The 22,385-nt window shown below is 42.5% G+C and overlaps 1 protein-coding gene across 4 annotated transcripts in view; it reads left to right on the plus strand.

Annotated features, from left to right (window-relative positions):
• Window positions 1-21,855, plus strand: part of KIT (KIT proto-oncogene, receptor tyrosine kinase) — an 82,810-nt gene extending 60,955 nt beyond the window's left edge. Inside the window, exons 8-21 of one of the 4 annotated variants that reach the window (XM_032400383.1) lie at window positions 4,309-4,423; window positions 6,054-6,247; window positions 7,447-7,553; window positions 7,650-7,776; window positions 8,065-8,169; window positions 8,256-8,366; window positions 9,582-9,732; window positions 11,620-11,711; window positions 12,181-12,308; window positions 13,390-13,512; window positions 17,217-17,328; window positions 17,435-17,534; window positions 17,899-18,004; window positions 19,165-21,854. In XM_032400383.1, the coding sequence (XP_032256274.1) occupies window positions 4,309-4,423; window positions 6,054-6,247; window positions 7,447-7,553; window positions 7,650-7,776; window positions 8,065-8,169; window positions 8,256-8,366; window positions 9,582-9,732; window positions 11,620-11,711; window positions 12,181-12,308; window positions 13,390-13,512; window positions 17,217-17,328; window positions 17,435-17,534; window positions 17,899-18,004; window positions 19,165-19,293 (1,700 nt within the window). In that variant the 3' untranslated portion in view covers window positions 19,294-21,854. Of the gene's footprint in view, window positions 1-4,308; window positions 4,424-6,053; window positions 6,248-7,446; window positions 7,554-7,649; window positions 7,777-8,064; window positions 8,170-8,255; window positions 8,367-9,581; window positions 9,733-11,619; window positions 11,712-12,180; window positions 12,309-13,389; window positions 13,513-17,216; window positions 17,329-17,434; window positions 17,535-17,898; window positions 18,005-19,164 lie in introns of all 4 variants that reach the window. The other 3 variants (XM_032400386.1, XM_032400382.1, XM_032400384.1) reach the window with 3 other exon arrangements.
• Window positions 21,856-22,385: the final 530 nt, after the last annotated feature.

Consider the following 22,385-nt stretch of genomic DNA (forward strand, 5'->3'; position numbering starts at 1 on the left):
AATTGCTACAGAGCATTGCTTTGTGGCCATTAAATACCAGCAGACCTACAGTCATAAAAACAAAATGTATCCTTATGATCCCTCTTCATTAGCCTTTGTTTGGAGACTTCAGTCTGTGTTCTTTGCTGATTATAGCTGTGGGAAAATGTGCGTTTATAGCAGGAGCTGGTCGAGGTGGTCAGGGACAAGAGGAGCTCAACTCAAAAATGCTTCCCCATCCATTACTTGTGCATCTCCTCCCACCCCCACACCAGCTCTTATTATCTGTGCTGTGTTCTTAAAAATTTGTTTTGTTCTTGCCTTCCGTATGGACCTGATGGTGGCAAAAAGGAATATTTTTCAAGATCACATATCTTTGGGGTAAATCTGCAAATGGTTAGGATTTTTAATTGCATGAGCCATAAATTCTCAGTAGAGTCATAAGCACTCTGAAATCAGCCTACGAGTTGATCATTGTTGTTGGAGACCCTGGAATGACTCAGGTCCACAATGCTTTGAAAGGAGAAAAGGCTATTTTCTTAATCTCCACAGGAAATACGTAACTCATGCACCTCTTAGGCTTATCTAAACCTCCAACTTGGGAGGAATTAGGGAATGTGTCATTTGGTATAGTGCTGATTGCAGAATATCTCCGAAACCACAGCTCAGATTTAACCTGGAGAATTGCAGAGTTATGTATCTTTAAAAGCAAAATGCATATTTAATGCCTTACACAGTGCATTGAGGCACTTACAAAATGCAGATGAGCCCAGATTTTCATTTTTAGGAATCAGATTTATACCTAGCTCATTCTTTATGCATTAAACATTTTCATAGTGCAACTTGCCATGTAGAGCTGAAACTGTACTCGTGTAATTTAGCCTTTTCAAAATGAGGTCTGTCATCACCAATGTTAGGGACACGTCTGGGATTAGGGTGAGGCGCCTGGAGTGTAAAATTTAAGGAGGTGCTCACTCATGGTGCCAGCCCTGTATTTGCGAGACCTTGAGGAAGGTGGTTGCCTTCTTAAATTCCACACCCTACGTGCTTCTCTTGCCTCACCCTTGTCCTGGCCCTGATCAGGGTTTTTTGTAGGTACGTTAAAAAGGCACATTGCTGGGGCAGATCCTCAGCATACGGGGGACAGGAATGTCCGTTCTAATTTTTTTTCTTAGTGCTTTGAATGCACATTAAAGTTTAGAGACCTTCTGAGCTTGGTTGGCCAGGCTAAGGACCAACAGGACAAAAGCTGCTATGCTAGCCTCGGGTTACAACCGGCCTGAAACAGTAGCTTAAAAATCTGCCCAATTAACCAGCACATAGGAACAAGTAGGCCAGCCGGACTGCGCCACTTGCCAGCCCTGGCCGTTGTGTAACTGCCACCAGGTGTCATGCTGGAAGGCTTGGATCTTGAGAACTTGTATAGCCAGAGCGAAATGTAACTGATTATGTAATTTTGAGCTATTCCAATTTTTTTAATTAAAAAATGTTTTATTGGTTCATTATTAGCTAGGTACATATTCATTGTAAAAAAAAAAAATTAGAAAATAAGGCAAAAGAATAAAATAGAAACTATCCATAACCCGACTACCCAGAGATAACCATTGTTAACATCTTAAGGTACCCTTTCAGCTTTTTTTTTTTTTTTTTTTTCTATTGAGTTAGTTAATTCCACTCTGAAAAATCTGTCCTGTGGCATTAGGAAGGAATGTCGATGTGAGAGAATGTGTCTTAGGACCTTGATTCCCGTCTAAGTCCTGTCCAATTATCTTTGCCATCTCTGTGTGGACCCTCTCCCCTTTAATCTCGGTGTTAAAGCAAAAGTCATAAGACCAGGTAGACATGTGGCTATCTGATTGGCCCACTATGATAAAAGAGTGAAAATCGTGTCCCTACCCAGCAAAATCAACCAGCAGGTCCCTTCTTGTGATTCTAATCGAATTCCTTTGACTCTGAGGAACTTGGTTCTTTGGAGGGGACTTCATCGTTCAGACAGCTCTTACCGTGTGTCTGCCACAGGTCAGACTCTGCTCCGAGTCAGAGGTACCACTGGTAAGATGTGATTCTGCCCTTGAGAACATAGAGTCTGATGGAGGAGGCAGACCAGGATGTTGTATAAGAGGGTCAGGTGCTCTAACATGCTGCGGGAATAGGGAGGAGAGACCGACCAACTTGGCTTTGGAGAGTTGAGGATGGCTTGGAAAAGGAGATGACACTTGAAAAGAGTCCAGAGAGACCTGCCTTATGGCGCCTGCCGTCTTCAGCAAATAGCATTCTCCTAAAGTTCTACTGTTTTTTTGTGTTCTGTCCTACTTTTCCTCCCAATCACACAGTTGCCCATGATAATTAAATGAGACTTGCCAGATGGATGCTTTCACAAGACGATGGCTCGTCTTCTTGCTCTATTTGTGAAAGCTGGCATTGGACCCAAACTCTCAAGGATGCTCCTACCTTGAGATTGCTTTGGAGTGCCGCTCTTTTGTATGTATGAGCCAAATGGCCTGCCCATCCGCGGGACCAGGCTGAGTGACAGGTGGGTGTGCCATGCATGTGGGCTCTGCTCCCCGCCAAGCCGTTTTGCCTGCAAGGAGGTGAGGTGCTGAGAAGTTGTTCTACAGTGTTCCCTTGCTTTGAAGAAATAAGCTCCTAAGCTTCTGATCTGTTGGTCCTGCCGCCTTCTCACCACGTACGTTTTTCTTATCAGTTGCAACATAATCGAGGTCAGATTCCCAATGCATCGGGTTAAAACACAGGCACATTAGTTATCACACTATCTTAAGCAATTTCTCGATCACTGAAGAGACTGTTCAGAGTGGCAAATACAGTTAATTTAATTGGTAGCAGACTTGATTAACTAAGGGTAGGTACTCTGAATTGAAAATAATAGCTGAATCATTAATAAGTTAATAATCTGTTTCCTATCTGTGAATCCTTTTTCCTTCTTTGTGTACTCCATCTCATTTAATTGTCATAGCATCGTTATGGGATGGGTACTGTTGTTATTCCCACGTGACACCCGAGGAGACTTGATGGAGGGCAGAGGATTGATGAGCGTGGGAGCCGGTGTGCAGGTCCGCCCACCCTGTGTGTGGCTCCCAGAGTTCTGTCCTGATGCCATACTGAGGTTTCGGGGTGAGCGCATCCCCCACCCATGCCATCAGATCCTTACGGCTTAGCTTACTCATTCTCAAAGGGTTAGAATCCTTCAAATATATTTCCAATAGAACAACTGAACATAATAGGGACACCTGGGTGGCTCAGTCAGTTAAGCATCTGCCTTCGGCTCAGGTCATGATCCCAGGGTCCTGGGATCAAGCCCCTCATCGGGCTCCTTGCTCAGCGGGGAGTCTGCTTCTCCCTCTGCCTCTGCCCCTCCCCCTGTTTGTGCTCTATCAAATAAATAAATAAAATCTTAAAAAAAAGAACAACTGAACATATCAAGTTCATTTTCCTTTCACATTAGAAAATAATCTCAAGAATTTGCAGTGCTTTAGGGCACTCTTGATTGAATACCAGTTGATTATTGTCGTTACCCAGAAATGTCAAATTAGAGCATTCCTGCTGATACAACTTACTTTTTCAGTTGATTGTACGCAGGTTTAGATATATGTATGAATAAAATTCTTGGGCTGGTTTCCTGTTATAATTTTTCTGTCCATATTTTGCATTTGAAATACAAATTTGGAGTTAAAAGCCCATATTGTATTTTACTCTTATGTTTTGGCTTCTCTGTAAATAGGGTGATTCACTTCTTTTATTTCCACCCACTCCCTTCTGCCCCCCCCCAAAAAAAGACATTCCTGTGGGGGGGGGGCAGGGAGAGTTTCTCTTTTCCTGTAAGTGCTCTTAATTTTATCCACTCAAGTCTGCGCCATAACTTGAGATTCCTATGGCAGATTCAGTAATTTGAAATTCTGATGGCAGGAATCTTAAATAGGATTTCCACCTTCACAACAGTTTGGAATCGTAAAGTTTGGGTTAGAAGCAGTCTTTCACGTTCCCCCTCACTGGAAACAGAAACCTGGCCAGTGGTCCTGTGAACCCTGCTTCAGTCTTCCCTGAACAGGAAGTTCTCAGGGACCCCCCACATCTGCAGTGTGGACAGTCTACACTGGGGCCGGGCAGCTCTGTGAAAGCCTTTCCTGGTCTGACCCTCGCCTCTGTCTCCCTGTGCCTGCCACTCAATGCTTCCAGTTCTCCCCTTTGAACGTGTTCCTTCAGGGTCCTTTTCAACCTCAAGGAAAGTTCTAAGGATTCGAAAAGAGTGGAGGCGGGGAGTCTTGAGGTTTTCCAGCAGTCTGACGTATGGCCGTTTCTCTTTTCCTGCAGCAAAACCAGAAATCCTGACTCATGAAAGTCTCGTGAATGGCATGCTCCAGTGTGTGGTAGCAGGATTCCCAGAGCCCACAGTAGATTGGTATTTTTGTCCAGGAACCGAGCAGAGGTGAGAGGATTATTTGGGGTACTACTGACACGAATGAGGGAAGGACTGCAATGTAGTTGCATGTCAGATAGGTTGTCAGATTTTTTTTTTTAAAGCTTTGTTTGATTATATATTTTTTCTGTGTAGCTTTTTATGGGGGCATAATTGCTGTATTTTTCGTGGTAGACATTAATTTTGTTTGCTGAAAAATGATTATTGAGTGACTTCTCTATTTTGGTGGTTATCTTTTGGATTTATCATGCAATTTCTAGCCTGCAGGTAGATAAAGCAATTTTCCAGGACAGGGTAATTAGATTTCCATCCTATATACAGGAGGCAATGTGTGTGGGAAATGTGGCTGTAGTTATCATGAAAAAAAAAAATTACCTCAGAAGTTAATTGCCAAGTTACCAAAAAGTAATGATCGTGCAGTTACAACATACATACGGCATTTGTAAGCTCCGTGTTTTTAAAAGGTTTTCTCCTTGATTAGGCGCCCGGCCCCTGAGCAGAACACATCTGGCGTTGTGCTTCTTCTCCCTCCCAATCTGCACTTAAGCCTTAAATTGTCCTTTCACATTACCTGAAGATGAAAATGGGGTCACCATGGCTGTTTTTATCCATCAAATGCTATTTTGTGCTCAGGCTTTAAAAGCCCAGTGTAACATCACAATTGAATAGGATAATAATAGAAATCTTATTTTTCACAGAATAGTCCTTTTTATCACAACAAGTTGGAAGAGGTTACGTAGGATTGTTGTTTTCAGCGGGGTTTTATTGGAATGTTTTCTTTGGGGAACGGTAAGAAGGACTCGAGACCCCTGGAAAAGCCCCTACCGTGGAAGCAGCCCTAGCAGTTACTGTTGTTCATACAGCAAACACTTAGGAGCACCACCTGTATACCAGATGCCGGTCTAGTGAGCAAAATGCACCTGAGTCCCTGCTTTGTGAGTTTCTATCTCATGGGTAGAGGTGAGCTAAAGACGAAATGAACAGTTAAGTGCAAATGAGGACAATAAAGCGAGGTAAGGGAATAGGAAAGTATTAGGTATATGGGGGACGTAATTTAAAATGGGATCCTCTGGGTCCAGCCCGTGATGGGCTCTGCCTTCCGGAGTACAAGCCAGTGGTCCAGCCTGTCTCCGTCGGTAAAACCTGGAGCTACTGGGGTGTTGGGGGCCGCCCTGTCTTCATCCTTGTAGACCTGATTTCTTTCCTCCTCTAGGCTCTTTTCTTCAGCCCTCATGTACCCTTTCACAGTTACTTTTATCAAGGGCTACTGTGTGCCAGCCATCCTTTCTTTCATTCATTTCCAGCCCTTTCGGTTACTCTCTAACGTGGGTCTTACCATCCCCATTTTCTAGCTGCAGGAACTGAGTCCTGGAGAGTTTTAAGTATCTGGTCCACAGAAAAGGTGTTTGAATCAGGAGTCAAACTCCTATCTCACTCCCTCTTTCTTCTTTGCCGCCATGCCCTTCTTGCTCGCGGCACACCAGGGAAGTGCCCATCCCTCCTCACGTTCTTGGTTGTAGAAGGAAATTGCTGATAATGACCCGCTAGCTTTGTTGTAAAAGTATGCCAAATCCAGTGTGTTTGATTGAGTGATTGGTTTTCTTAGAGTAAATCCGGGTTGTTGTTTTCTTCCCTCTAGATGTTCCGTTCCTGTTGGGCCAATGGATGTGCAGATGCAAAACTCATCTGTCTCACCGTCTGGAAAACTCGTGGTTCAGAGCTCCATTGATTACAGTGCATTCAAGCACAACGGCACGGTCGAGTGTAGGGCTTACAACAATGTGGGCAGGAGTTCTGCCTTTTTTAACTTTGCATTTAAAGGTAACAGCAAAGGTATATTTCTTTTTAATCCAATTTTTAGGGGATGTTTAGGCTCTGCCTGCCATATCAGTCATGATTTTAAATCCATTCCATCAATGGCCATGTCATTTCTGGTAATTTCTTCATTGTCCCATGCTGTCATCGAACTCACTACGTTTCATTCTGTACTAGTTCGTTAATAACATGTATGCAGTGATTTTAACCACATACGTATGTATTTACGTGTGTGTGCACATATGTATGTATGCATGCACGTGTGTGTGTATGTATATATAGTGAATTGTGTATTTCCAGTCGTTCTCATTAAAAAGGGAGTAGAAAGAGAAAATAGGGAAGTGTATTTGCCTCGTAGCCAAATATAACCAGAATTAGGGCAATTTAAAAACTTAAATTCAATTTAAAATTTTAGTTATTGAAAATCACGTATTTTAACACATTGCCAGACACCGTATCAGAAAGTTAACGCTGCTTTTTACGAAGTTATGTCAGTGAGCTATTTCTTTAATGTCTGTAAAATTTGATTCATGAGGGACTTACCTCTCCTAACATAAGTTAAATGATCCTTGTGGATAAATTGATGAATTGGTATGAAGTTAGAAGACAAAGAAACTGGGCACCTACCTGCGTAGGGCTTAGTTTTTGTTTTCTCGAGTTGGCAAAGACGTGTGCCAATAAGCGGTATACTTTCAGTTTTTGAGTAATGAGGGGAAGAATCCTACATTGTTCTTTGTCACAGTTTTTTTTTTCTCAGACAGGCAATGAAAAGAACACTTTAAAAATGTTTTCTTGGTTGTAGAAGAAATTCTTGCTCAGTGTAGAAAATTTGGAAAATACAGGAAAGCATAAAGAAGAAACGATAAACCATCCATAAATTTAGGAAACTTCTTAAAGTTGTCCAAGGCAGGAATTTGGTTGAAGTAGGAAGTTCATTCCTATGTTGCTTTTTATGGACAAAACAGCGTAAGATTATTCTTGTGCTGCAGAAGTCTCTGCTTCCTCAGTAGTCTAGTTTAAAGTTGTTAATTCAAAGGATTCCTTTGAATAACCAGAGTAAGGTAATATTAGCAAGGCAAGGAGCTGATGAGATGCCCTGGGCTTTGAATCCTGCTTGGGCTGTAAGATGGGGGATGGGTGAGTTTGGGGTTAGGTGGTTGTGGTGAAGATCCATCCCTGCTGATAGCTTATGATTCCACATTCTCCTTTCATTTTAGAACAAATCCATCCCCACACCCTGTTCACACCTTTGCTGATTGGTTTTGTGATCGCGGCTGGTATGATGTGCATTATCGTGATGATTCTTACCTACAAATATTTACAGGTAATCATTCATTCGTTCTCAACCCTAAGGGCGGTAATGATTGAAACATTAATCATTAAAAGATGATGTATATCTCTCCCTCTCTCCCCTGACCAGAAACCCATGTATGAAGTACAGTGGAAGGTTGTTGAGGAGATAAATGGAAACAATTATGTTTACATAGACCCAACACAACTTCCTTATGATCATAAATGGGAGTTTCCCAGAAACAGGCTGAGTTTTGGTCAGTATGAAAACGGGCTTTCCATGTAACCTTTTTGTGTACACATATAACAGTGACTTTAGGGAACCCCATTAGCTTCCTTTGTTCTGTTCCACCTGAGACAATAAGTATTTTCTGTGACATTTCACCACCTTTGATAGATTTCGCATAAAGCACATTATAGAGAAACGTCTCTAGACAGACTTGGCCTTAATTCCTTAACAATTCCTTAATGGTTGACTTTGAAATTACCCAGGTGGTTCGTCGGTCCCACCGCCATCACTTACTGTCTTCTCCTCCTTTCTGCAGGGAAAACTCTGGGTGCTGGTGCCTTCGGGAAGGTCGTTGAGGCTACTGCATATGGCCTCATTAAGTCAGATGCGGCCATGACTGTGGCCGTTAAGATGCTCAAACGTAAGTTTCTGCAGGCTCCTGCATGCCCTCAACATTGACTTGCCAAATTTGCTCTTCGCTAAGATGAAACATTTTTCTAATTTTAGCAAGTGCCCATTTAACCGAACGAGAGGCCCTGATGTCTGAGCTCAAAGTCTTGAGTTACCTCGGTAATCACATGAATATTGTGAATCTTCTTGGAGCATGCACCGTTGGAGGTAAAGCCATGACCAAACTAACTTTTATTATCTTTCAAATTTATCAGAAGAGGGGAGATTTTAATACATTTTCGACAGTGCTTGATTATATCCTCTTGCCAGATTTTTACGGGTTGTTAACCTCTTGCTAGATTTCACACCCCTGCCCCGAAAAGCTGTTGTTCTTAAGAATGTATATTTCAGTTTTATCATCATGGGGTGGGACAGCCCAGGACATACCCTAGTTACTGTCATGGACGTTGAATTGACACTGACCTCTTGAGTATCTTGAGAACGTCCCCTCTCATCCAGAAAGCTTTTCTTTTATCTTGCAAGCTTGATGTTTTGCCGGATTATAGTCAGTCACTAAAGGGTTACTATTCATTTGCATACCGTAATTAAAGATAGACTTTGAAGCCTACCAGTTCTCAAATACACACCAAATGAGGCAAACACTTCACTTCTGTAAAAAAACCTAAATATCCAGTTTAAAGCAGTTCTGAAGTAGAGCCTTCCATCAAGGATGTCTGTGATGTTTCCAGAAAGCATTTTGGTCTAAAGGAACAAAGATGTGTAACACGAGCTCTTCCTCAAGATGTACAGGGATTCACGGTCAAGTTGACAGCTTAGGGAATTTCTTAAAACAGCCTCCATACATGTGGCTTCCACATCATGACTTGTTCATGAAAGTTTCTGCCCAAGTCAGTTCGTTGCCTGTGAACTTCAGAGCGGTAGCGTGAGGCGTATTCACCATATGGAGAAACCCTGGCGACCGGTCGCACTCAGGAGGCAGGTGATGCCCTGCCACTCAGGTGTTCACCCGCTCTCCGGGCTCGTCTCAGCTGGCCGTTCCGTGCCATTGGTTTTCCTATTATGCCGCACTTTGTGCCCTTCGTCATTTCCATAATAACATTGAGAGGGCGTGAAGCCCCGCTACAAACAGAAGTGACTCAAAGGATTCATGCAGGAAATTTGATACGAGTATAACGTCGAAAGCAGTAACTCTTGTGTGTGAGACGGGCAGTCGTGCAGGGCCCCGGGCACGGACGTCACTTAGAATGAACGTCAGGTGCAAGGGGGCTTACTTGGGGACTTGTACTCTACAAAATGCTGGCTTTTAGTTGGCTTAGCAATGAACCAGAATGAAAATGGTCATGATCACCCCTGACAGGTGTATTTATGGCAGGATTGTTTATATAGCTCACCTCTTTTTAACCTTCTCTTATATGCCTGTAGGGCCCACCCTGGTCATTACTGAATACTGCTGCTATGGTGATCTTTTGAATTTTTTGCGAAGAAAACGTGATTCATTTATTTGCTCAAAGCAGGAAGATCACGCCGAAGTGGCACTTTATAAGAACCTTCTGCATTCAAAGGAGTCTTCCTGGTAAGACTGATTTACATAAATAGCTGTTGACAGGCAGTTCGTGGGGTCATAAGGGTTTGCAATCAAGGCTGATTCTTTAAACAAATGAACAGAGGTACTTTGAGGCGCCAAATCAGAATTATTAAATCATTTAGATGTCATCAACAATTTAGAAAGTTTGAATAGTGTTTGTGAAGATTTAAGTAGTGTTAAACTTAGATTTTTATTGATTTTTTTTTTTTAATGCATCTTTAGTTTTTTTTCAAAGCGTTAGTTCTGTTCAGTGGAATGAATTCTATACCTGTTTCTCTTATCATGGCTCTATTCTTGTGTGTCATTTCATTTATTCTGTTGGGCTTGGTACTATATGCATCTCTACAGTAAGACGCTGCTTATAGAGAAAATGCTAAAGCCTGTCAAGTTGTAAATTTCTTGAAAACCTTTAACAGAATGACAAAAGAGCTCTGAACTTTATCTCTGCACGTAGGTTTCTCACCATCTACCTCTGAATTATTCCTGTATACCTTGCCCCTTTTTTTTTTTAAACTCATCACGCTATTAAAAGGCACAACGACTCTAGCACATTTTTTAAAATTCTGTACCTTATTTTCATCGCTTTCGTCTTTAATACCGTTCTGAATTTGAATGGTGTATAAAGAGCTTCAGATTCCTTTAAGAACAGTTAGTGTGGCTTATAGCCAGAAGCATTCTTCTCTGCCATGCCTGGCCTGTTCTTTCCAAAGGTTGAGATCTACCATTGATGAGGATTTTCTAGGTTCACCCAGCCCAACAGAAATCATATTCATCATGCCCAGTCCCTTATCCTTTATATTTCTGAAGTTGTGTGCTGGATTTCTCCTCTCCTTCTTATTCATTCTTTCCCCTACATTTTGAGATGGCAGGACTTTGTTTCTTAAACTTAGCTCCAGGCCCTCAGGAAGACCTCTGCAACTATTACTGATGGGCAGTTACCTCTTAAAGCCCTTTTTTGTACCCCTGGCTAAAGTTTTAAACCCCAGGTGAAGCCTTTTTATTTTACTTTTTTCTAGTCCTGTAGATGTGGGTGGTGTCAAGTGGTAGTAAAATACAGAACAAACCACCTTTTGTTAGTTTCTCCAGAGCATATGCTCTTTGTATGAGTAAATGAGCCACTTTGCCTTATTTCTAAAACCTTGGCCCCATATCTCTTTCTCAACTTTCTGAAATAATGTCCCAAATTGTTCAATCCGATGTGGTGTTCTTTGTGCTTTGGGATCCCATATGGGACTGGAACCACCAGCATACTCCGAAGGAGATTGTTGTCATAGTGTTTCTATGCTAATCAGAAGCAGGAAGTACTAGAAATCTTGAAGACTTTCCAGCCAAATGTTGCAGATTCAAGAGGTCCAGATGGTTCAGAAAATCATCCAAATTATTGGTGTTTATCTGAACTAAACTTGGTTTTTTCAAACCTTCTTCCATCAGTCGCTATATGTTAACGATCCCTGCCTTCCCCCCCATCACACATCTCAGAAGCTCTTGTTCTTTGTGTCTTTCTTGTGTCTTTCATCTTGTCTCTTGGGGCTAATTTAGAGAGTTTGAGGGAATGGGGGATAATGTTTTTGGCTCTCTGTTTCCCATTAAATCCCTGGTGTCAAGAAATGGGAAATTCTAACCTGAGTCCCATCTATGATTGAACACAAAAAAGATGGTCTCATTCCTGGGCATTGGACCCTAATGTTGAATATTAAAAACGCCTATCTTATGAACAAGATTTTCTTCATTCAAACTTGGCAATACTTTCTTTGAACAAAATCAGCCTCTTGTGTAAAAAAGGCAGTGGGGAGATAGAGCCTGCCCCATCGGTACTCCCCTGTTTCCCATTTTATTCAGTCCTGATTTGATGGATGGATATTTCATCTCTCACAGCAATGATAGTACTAATGAATACATGGACATGAAACCTGGAGTTTCTTATGTTGTGCCAACCAAGGCAGACAAAAGGAGATCTGCGAGAATAGGTGGGTACCTATGAAACTATAAAAACAACTTCATTTACAGAGGATTTCTCATACCGCTGTGAAATATACTAGTGTTCCCCAGAGTGACTGTTTCTTCTTTCCAGTAGGGACCAATGGCAATGCCCACTGGTCAATGGCAGTTAAGGGTTCCAAGTGGGTATCAGAGCATTTGCTTATTGTATAGGAGCATCTCACTGCATAGATGAAAAATGTATGTGTATCAGATATGTATTTTGCATATTAAAAAAATAGGAGATTTTCTTATTTATCCCCCGTCCTTCTCCCCAGAAGCCCCAGATGGTGAATATTAGCTTTGTGCTGGGGCATTTACCTTTCCTCAGTGCTGGGCACATGACTTGCCTGCATAGTCACATCAGTTCCTTCCTTACCAACCTTTGGTATCCTTGTCACTGTCTTCTCTTTTCCGCGCTTTGAGGTTTAATTGCTAAGAAAGTCCTTCTCCTAACAGGCTCATACATAGAAAGAGATGTGACTCCCGCCATCATGGAAGATGACGAGTTGGCTCTGGACCTGGAGGACTTGCTGAGCTTTTCTTACCAGGTGGCCAAGGGCATGGCATTCCTCGCCTCAAAGAATGTGAGTGGGTGTGGTTCTCGGAGCAGAATGCCCCACCCCCCAACCCCAACCCCAATGGAGCATTTTAGAGCCCTAGTTAGAATACACAGTCTCATTTGGAAGTGTGGTAACCCAAAACAGAGGAAATTGAGTTTCTTCATGTTCCAACTGCTGTCTCTTTGGAATTCCTATTCTCATTTATAAGCTTTAAAGTGCAAGCCTGTCTAAATGAGCTTTCTATGAATATTTTTTTTTATGCAGTGAATTCATTTAAAAATTTTGGCTTTCAGGGTACAGGAGCTGCTCTTAGAAAATAGAGAGAGAATGATTTCATCAGCAAAAGGAGGGGGTGCCTCATGCAGTTGCAGTGCTTGGTGAAGCACGTATTTGGGTTTTGTTGGAAGTTAGACCTCAAGTTATTGTACGGGTTCATGAAGTATGGAGGAATAAGGAATCAGAGAGAATAATAAGCATTTGGGAAAAAAGATAGGGATGGGAAGAGAATGATGGAACCAAAACAAGGAACATAGTCTCTGGAAGGGTGAGAGGAATTCCCTAGCATACAGGACTAGCAGACTAGCAGGAGATAACAGACCCTACCCTTAAGTGTCATTGGTGACATTTCCAAACAATTACCAAACCGAGAGAGTATGGTATAGGATGGCTGAAATAAAGAGCCTCTTCCCTGTGTCCTTGGGAGACATCAAATTGGAGTTGCAAAGACATTCTAAAAACTCTATAAAAGGACATTCAAAGAGAAGCATGCAAAATGAGTGTTCGGTTTAAAAGATACGATATGACTATTTATAATGTATTTTCCTATGAATGAAAGCAGTCCTAAGGAGGGAAAAAACATTTATTCGAGTTGGTTTGGAAAATGATTATCGTAATTATGGTCCTAACGATGTGAAATACAAATTTTGAACATCATTCAAAGCATAATTTAGATCTTTATTTTTGGTGCACCAAATAGTTTCAAAGCAAAGCCAAGGTACTGGATTTGTGTGACAGAGCGGCACTCTAGTGTTGAACATAGTTTTCATTCTTGAAGAGTTTAAAATAAATGTAAATGGTTTTCTTTTCTCTCCCACTCTCCTAATAGTGTATTCACAGAGACTTGGCTGCTAGAAATATCCTCCTTACTCATGGTCGAATCACAAAGATTTGTGATTTTGGTCTAGCCAGAGACATCAAGAATGATTCTAATTATGTGGTCAAAGGAAATGTGAGTACCCACTCTCTGCTTGACAGTCCAGTGAAGGATTTTAGTTTCAAGTTTTCCTAACAATTGCTTCTTATGAGTTTCCTAATGCAAATCCTACCTTTGAGATAGCATGCATTTTAGCAGTCAAATTAAGGGTACTTCAGCAAAATTTGCATGGTATGCTGAACATTACTACAACTAACATTCCGATAATAGAATTCCTAATTCTAATTGTGTAATTATGGGGCATGTGAAAGAAACAGAAATAGCCTTAATTTTCATTATAGCCTGAGAATAGCAATGAACTCTATTTTGTTCAAGTGAAACAAATGTGGGCCTGAAGGTCACAGCAGGGGAATTTTATTTGGAGATTGACATGCCATGTGAAAAAGATTAAAATCTAAGATGATGTTCAGAATTCGGTATGTAGAATGTTGGATCTTACAATCAATGGAGAGCATATGAAATAGGTTCATAAGTAATAATTGGGTTAGAGAACATAGTGATTTTATTTCAGTGCTTTATTTCCTTGCCAGTTCTCACTGTATCATCAGAACAACCCCCTGCCATGTCTTCACATTTTCAGAGTTGGAGAAACTAAAGCTTAGTATATTTTATGTATTTTAGTAATAAACATCACTCATTCAGAGATGACGCAGGTCAGTAAAGGCTGAAATCAGAGCCCGTGATCTCCAAAGCAGAATCCCATGACTATGGGAAGCCATGTAGTCCTGTGTATATCTTCTTGCCCAGGCCCATTTCCCCAGGCTGGATTTATTCCTGGAGGTGGCTATTTATGTGCCTTATGATAATGTAATATTTTCTCTATCACCATGGCATCTCTATGGGAAGGGTGTACTTGACTTGGTTTTGTAGAAATGTTGCTGGCTTTCCTTCCTGATCAAACCATGTATTTCTTTTTTTTTTTTTTAAAGGTTATTTATTCATTTATTTATTTGAGAGAGAGAGCAGGGGCAATGGGGAGGGACAGAGGGAGAGGGAGAAGCAGACTCCCCGCTGAGCAGGGAGCCCGATGTGGGGGCTTGATCCCAGGACCCTGGGATCATGACCTGAGCAGAAGGCAGACGCTTAACGGACTGAGCCACCCAGGCGTCCCCTCAAAGCATGTATTTCTAATAAATCTCTTCTAAGACTAGATTTCATCATTATGAGGGTTAATAGAACCAAGTTCTCTCCATCCCGGTGCATGCACTATTGGAAGAAAGAACGAGGGGTGATTCCTTATCGAGGCCTTTGAATATTGACAGAAGGGCATGAGGAGGAAGACAGCAGGTTCTGGACCCAGTCTTGCCAAGTTCGAATCTGATCCCATCATTTGGTGGAGGTACAATATTTAGCAAGAATTACCCAGTGCCTCTCAGCCTTGCTTTCTTTCCTCCTCTTGGGAATGATCCTGTCACCTGCCTCATAAAGTTGTGTGGATTAAATGAGTTCATCTATGTGACGTGCTTAGGACAGTGCCAGCCACACTGTGGCTAATACAGCACTTGTTCTTACTGTTATAGATGTCTTGATTTGGAATATAAATAATCATGACAGTGGTTATGCTGCAGCTTCTTAATAGCTTGTTACTGGTTAGGGACCTTAGTTGGAATGAACAAGGATGGGTTAGGTCCCACCAGGCTTCTAGATTGGGGGCTCCAGCTCAGGCCCATTGAGCTAACCAATGACAGATCTCTCTTCACCAGGCTCACACAACATGTTACCACCCCAAATTTACTCGTCATGTGACATCTCCCTGTGTCAGCTTCTCAGAAAGTTCTTCCACTCCACATGGGTTCTTAGTCATTTTTCTGCCGTGGCCCCTTCCCATGTCTGGTGAGGCCAGTTGGAGCCCTTGTCAGAATGTTGTCTTATATGCATAAAATAAAATCTATAGGATTACCAAGAAATGCAGTTCAGTTGGAATATAGTTTTCACATTATTAAAAAGTCAATATTTGACGTTGATACCCGTGCTTTTTTGTTACACAGAGTAACCTATTCTAGCCGTGGGTCTAAAAACTGCTGTAATTTCGAAGTGATGGTGATGTAAACACTAATAACGATGAAGGTGTCTGTGGTTACAAAGTCACAGGAACTGCTAAGATTGCTGGGCTTTATTGCCTTTATTCACAACTTAAGGAAATGCTAAACTTTACTTAGAAGTTGGTGAAAACAAGAATGTCATGTTTTTCCCTTCCAAGTTCACAGGCCCCTGAATCCAGGACACAGAGCTCAGTAGAGCTCAGGTTAGGAGCCCCTGTTGGAGCTTTAGCATAAATTCTGGGAGGAGATACTAGAAGGCTGGCTGGCTTGCTTGCTTTTTTTCTGCTGGCTAAAGTAACTTTAACACTAGAAAAAAAATTGTCTTCCCAGTTTTCAATCCTAAATGGATTAAGAGAAGGATTGATCTAGTTTTTTATGGTAGACTAAGATCCAGGAATCCAGAATGTCTGTAAAAGGAATAGTCACAGCAAGTTTAACTGGATTTTAGCAGAAAGGGTTCAGGATGTGAAGTTCAGCTGTTGAATTTAAAGCCCGGTCTGCTGCTCACCACCTTGGAATCATCATGGTCACCATAAGCCGCTACTGTCCATTGGGTGCTTGCTTAGGCAAGGCAGCTGTTCAGAGATTAGTGAGTCAGCAGTACTGTGCTAAGCACTTCTGCCCACATGATCTCATTTAACCCACAAAACAGCTCATGAAATTTGAAACATTATTTTTGCTTTACGGAAGAACATATTGAGGCTTAATTACAGATACTTAAGTGACATTTCCAATGTATTTGTAAAAGATAGTTTGGGTGTGATTATGACAGAAAACCCCAAAGAAAAGTAAAGGAAGTATAGTAACAGTAGGCCAGGGCTGGTGCAGAGCACCAGGATCAGATCCTTCTACTCTTCCATTTGCTCACCGTTGCTGGTGTAGCCCTCATTCTTGGCTCGAGATGGCCTCTGGATAGCCAGGCACCACAGTCAGAAGGCAGGATGGAGGAGGGACGAGAAGGAAAAGATCAAAGGGCACCTGCCAGCTATGTTTTTAAGAAGGCTTTCCTACAGCTACAATATTATACTTCCTACTTAGTGGCCAAACCTGAGTCACATGGCGACGCTAAGCTACAAAGGAGCTGGGAAATGTAGTTTTTATTGTGGGAGGCCATGTTTCTCTTGTTGGGGAAAACATATTCGGTGGTAACTAACAAATCTCTGTGTTACTCAAGGCCAGTGATGGAGCTAGATTAGACCCCATGTGTCTGTCCCTGACATCTGTGCTCTTAACCACCACGCTGTATTGACTCAATGTCGCCATCTTTTTTTTTTTTTTTTTAAGATTTTATTTATTTATGTGAGAGAGAAATAGAGAACATGGGGGGCAGCAGAGGGAGAAGCAGACTCCCCACCAAGCAGGGAGCCCCATGCAGGGCTCGATCCCAGGACCCCGAGATCATGACCTAAGCCGAAGGCAGACGCTTAACCGCCTGAGCCACCTAGGCGCCCCTCAGTGTCCCCATCTTGAAAATGGGGATAGTACCGTGTGAACCACCTATTTCAGAGGTGGGGAGAGTCATCTGAGTCATAGGGTAAAAGGCCTTTGTGAGATGGCAGTCACCTTCTCACCCTCACCCTCACAGCGGGAGCGATACCTGTAGGAATATTTTCTATTCAAATTTTTTTTTTGAGCTTCTTAATTAACATCGCCGAATATGTTGTGCTTGTGTTACAGGCTCGGCTGCCCGTGAAGTGGATGGCACCTGAAAGCATTTTCAACTGTGTGTACACATTTGAAAGTGATGTCTGGTCCTATGGGATTTTTCTGTGGGAGCTGTTCTCTTTAGGTAAAACGCCTTGCAAAGGCACCTTGGTTAGACTCTGAGCATCTTCTTTAAGGTTTTATCAGTGTCCTGCTTATTAACACTGATTTGCGAACCATTTGTGCCTCAGGAAGCAGCCCCTACCCCGGGATGCCGGTTGATTCTAAGTTCTACAGGATGATCAAGGAAGGGTTCCGAATGCTCAGCCCTGAGCATGCACCTGCTGAAATGTAAGGGCCGAGATGTTTTCCTTCAGATCATGCTTCCCCTTTTATTTTCCTTTTCGAAGACAGAAACCCAGGTGTGGGGGGGTTTCACTAGTACCATCTGAAATATCAACGTCTCCTGGTTCCTTTTTATGACATCCTGGTCAGATGCCATTTTTGTAGCTTATTTTCATAATCTTTTGTCACTAAATACGCAGAAAATTTCAGCAGCCTTTCATAGGTACAGTGTTTTATTTCATGCCCGTGCCATTCCGTATGCCCAGTTGCACGGCCCTGGAATGATTTTTGAGATGGTCACATGAAGTACACTCTGAGAAGCCAGGACAAGGGCGTTGAGGGGTGATTGGAAATGGCCCTTGCTTTGCAGATATGACATCATGAAGACTTGCTGGGATGCTGATCCCCTAAAAAGGCCAACGTTCAAGCAGATCGTGCAGCTCATTGAGAAGCAGATTTCAGATAGCACCAATCATGTGAGTACATTCCGGCCCGCTCTCTCGGACCAGGTGCTTCCTTCTCAGGCTCTGGGGGCTCTGGGACCCTCCGTTCTGTCCTTGCCTTAGGCAGCTTGGGCTTCGGGTAGGCAGGAAAAGCAATGGAAACAGGTTCTTTCTGCCCGACCCCGGTTCTGCCGTAAAGACGTCAGATGAGGAGGAAAAAGAGTGGAGGGCTTTGCACACAAAGAGTGGAGGGCTTTGCACACAAAGTGTGGAGGCAGAAGCTTCCATACGGATTTGCTGTGTTTCCTCCCCCACCCCAGATGCTGGTCATGGGATCGGCGTGTTCTCTGTCTCATGTGTCTGGCCCATTCAGCCTCTGGATGGCTGGGGTAATGTGAACTAGAATAAAAGCATAGAAGAGACAACTTGTTACGGCAGGGAAATAAGCCTTCTGCTCAAACAGGCATAGCCAGAAAATGGCATCTAGCTGTCATGCCCACAAGCCATATAGAATGAGGAGCTTTTTGAGGTTGGGAGATCCCTGCCAGTGATTCGAGGAGGTGGGGGGTGCTGGGCATTCAAAACTCAAATCCATTATTTCTTCTGCTCTTAAGGAAGAATTGGTGATCCTTTAACTCAGATTTTTTTTTTTTTTAAAGCTGCTTTTTGGATGGATTGTGTGCTTGGAACTATCGTTTCTAAGAGCATATCACTGATATTTTTGAGTTAAAGCTTGCTCTTCTGGGTGTCAGACCATGTTTCAAATTAAACAGCATTTCCCACCCATGTGTTTAATTCTCAGTGGAAGACCCCTGGAAGGGCCACCGATTTCCCAGCAAATGACATCAGCCATTGGGTTATAGTTGTCCATAGCAGTTGATAAACGCTTTTAATAGTTTATTTAGATAGTACTTGATACCAGATATATCTCAGCAGAAAAGCACTTCTTTCTCCCTCCCCCCCCATCACTTCTTATGTATCAGAGTTTGGGGGAAATGAGGGATAAAACAAAGCTTATGTTTTCTTTTGTCCATATGATTGGGGTTTTGGCCGTGAAAGTCTTGCCAATCTCCTCTCTTTCAAAGAGGCTTTGTAAGTTACTTGTGATCCCGAAGCTGCAAACACGCGCCCGTGCTCTGTCGCTGTGTTCGTTGCGGGGACCGGCGTATTAACCGCGGACTTGTTTTCCTCAGATTTATTCCAACCTAGCGAACTGCAGCCCCCACCAGGAACGTCCTGTGGTGGACCATTCTGTGCGGATCAACTCTGTGGGCAGCAGTGCGTCTTCTACCCAGCCTCTGCTGGTTCACGAAGATGTCTGAAGCAGGAGGCATGCCGGGGGAGGGGGGGGTCCTCCCCCAACAGGAACGATCCCTGTTCTTTTGGTTTCTATACTGGTTGTTTTGTTCTCCTTCAGCTTGCATCCTATTCCAGAGTAGTGGACACGCCGCTGTAATCCTGTCTTGATGCGCACACTTTAGTGACCAGTGATTTTTGTCACCAGCCACCATCCTGTTGTAAGAGTTCAAACTGCATCTTCTACTCCCCAGAGCCAGGCAGCCCCCATTAATGAAAAAAAAATAATAATACAGACTTGGGAGCAAGGGAGGGTGGGATGGCCTGGACACCCGAGTCCTTTCCAAGGCTTCTCCGATTTCTGTTTGAAAAGCATCGCTGATAGTTTATTTGAATAAATGGCAGTAGTCGCCTTCGGGCCTCCTAACCATCCGTAATGATACGATGATGCCGCAAGATTAGAAGCTGAAACCTGATCTCTCGATGTGGAACATGGAATGTTATTAGAACAAAGGGCAGAAGTCTGTGAATATCTGGGCTTAAGAAATCTACTATTTCATGCTGGGAATGAGACATAGGCCATGGAAAAATGCTCCCCGAGCATGAATAAAGACACGCTGCTGTGCATGAGCCTTTGTGCTACTGACCGGGTTTGTAAATAGCGTTTGCTGTTAGGACGCTGAATTGGAGAGAAGGCCTCCCCAGCCAGCATTTGTATATACTCATCTATACATCGTACATGTTCATATATTTGAGGGGGGAAAACCCACACGGTGTTGTTTCTGGATATGACCCTGGCTCAAGTCTGCTGTGTGTAGAAATAGATGAAGAGCCAGACAAGTTTGAAGGAAACAGTGTTTTTTGTTTTGTTTTTAAAGAAGAAAACCGTAATTGCCAAGCACAATCTTAACAAAAATCTCCTTTTGTAGCCTATGAACTTGCTCCCCAGATTCTCCAGAACAAGCCTACCAGCTTCAGAATGGCATTGTGCTCAATGGATTCGATGCCATTGGAAAAAGTGACTGATTCACTGCATGACTCCCGCGGGAGGGACAAAACAGTGCTGTTTTAGTTTGGATTCTTCGGTAGCCAGAAATTAAATTTAGATTCAGCCTCCTCTGCAGGCATGTCCTGGACGCCGGGCCAGTACCTATATAAGAGTGTGTGTGTGTGTGTGTGTGTGTGTGCGCGCGCGTGCGTGTGTGCGTGCATGTGCTTATAGACAAATATTTGGGGGGTATTCTTGCCTTGATCCCAAGAGGGCCCTTCAGTGCTCAAGAAGTAGCTTGGCCTTCATCATCAGTACTGCTCTTGTTTCTCTTCACCTAGCTGTCTAGAGGAACTTGCCAGAAGCTTACATAGCATCCCCATAGGAAGCAGAGTACTTAAATATTTATTTGCAATCCACCTACACCTCAAGCACCCTGTTGTTTATACTCAACATACTACACGCACTCCTTAGACCTAAGGCTACTCTTCTGCTAAAGCATATTTAAATTTTACCCTTTAGGCTGTAGCCTGGATATTATTCTTAAGAGTTCACTTTTTTTTTTTTCCCCAACTCACTGCCTAACTGTCAAGAGGTCCCTGTGTGTGCCGCAAGGTTCGTGTGTTGTCTCGCGAGATTCAAGTATGCTGCCTTCACGGTTCCCCCTCCTGGGTCCCTTAGACTACATTTAGAGAACTGTGGTCATTTATCTGGAAGTAACCATTTGCACTGGAGTTCTATACTCTCGCACCTTTCCAAAGGTAACAGGTTTTGGGGTTTTGTTGTCACGTGAGAGATCGTCGCTGTTTGCCATCCTTTGTCGGAACATTTCCTTTGTGTTTCTATTGCCTTTGATTATAGTCAGAAAAGTGGTTGTTAATTATAGTTGTCTAGGTACTTCAGGGGCACTTCACTGAGAGTTTGTCTTGGATATTCTTGAAAGTTTATATTTTTATAATTTTTTTTTTACATCGGATGTTTCTTTTCAGTGGCTTAATGTTTGAAATTATTTTATGGCTTTTTTTGTAAATATTGAAATGTAGCAATAATGTCTTTTGAATATTCCCAGGCCCATGAGTCCTTGAAAATATTTTTTATATATACAGTAACTTTATGTGTAAATATGTAAGCGGTGCAAGTTTAAAGGATGTTGGTGTTCCATGTGTTTTTTCCTGTTATGTTGTCCAATTGTTGACAGTTCTGAAGAATTCTAATAAAAATGTACATATATAAATCAAGTGGAATTTTTTGATTATTTCTTCAAGCTTTAGTGAAACTCAACTTCGAAGTGTTAAAGTGCATTCACTCTGACGTTAGAAAGTTTGCTCCTGGTATGCCTAAGATAGAAGTAAGACCATCAGATCACTAGGATTTATATACTTGAAGATTCAGCAGATATTCATTAAGAATTTAGTGTGTGCTGTATTTCCTCATTTTATTTTTACAACCCAAGGTCTCCATTTAAACTGAAAAAGAAATATAGGAAACATTTTGAGAAGACTACACATTGCTATCATTATTACTAGGTTGATTTGTGTGAAATGACCGTTTTTGTGGGCAAAATGATAGCTAAATAGCCATTTCATGTGGTTTAGTCTAATATAACTGGCATGTTTCCTCCTAAAAGAGATTGTCTAAAAATGAACATGAACTGTAAAGTAATCCACGGGGTTGACATGAGGACTCCCAGGAAAGTGGTTTGTGTTCTTGTTCGCTCGGATTTCGAAGAGATACAGATTAGTCCATCGTGAGATGTTCATGCTCTGCCCTTCAGCCGTTATTCTCGCTTGCTTCTGGAACGGTTGAGCTCTATCACTTGCTTGGAGGAAGGTGATTTGTGCCCATTAGTTGGGTCCTTTCTTGTGGCTGGAGCATCCTTCATGATTTGGAAGTGCTGTCCAGACCAGCGGAACCTGCCCAGGGCCTGAGAGACCTCCCAGCTTGAAACAGCAACCCTGAACCACGGAATCCTATTACAAATGAGTTAGGCGCATAAAACACCGTCAGTTTTGATTGTCTTTATTGATGTGGCATCTACACCTGCCGAAGTAGTATCTCCAGAAAGGAAAGGGGAAGGAGGGGTGAAAGGTGTGGCCTACAAGGACGAGGAATCCTTTTGCAATCAGGAGG

Source organism: Phoca vitulina, unplaced genomic scaffold, assembly GCF_004348235.1.
Source record: "Phoca vitulina isolate PV1807 unplaced genomic scaffold, GSC_HSeal_1.0 scaffold3, whole genome shotgun sequence".
NCBI classification, from domain to species: Eukaryota; Metazoa; Chordata; class Mammalia; order Carnivora; family Phocidae; genus Phoca; species Phoca vitulina.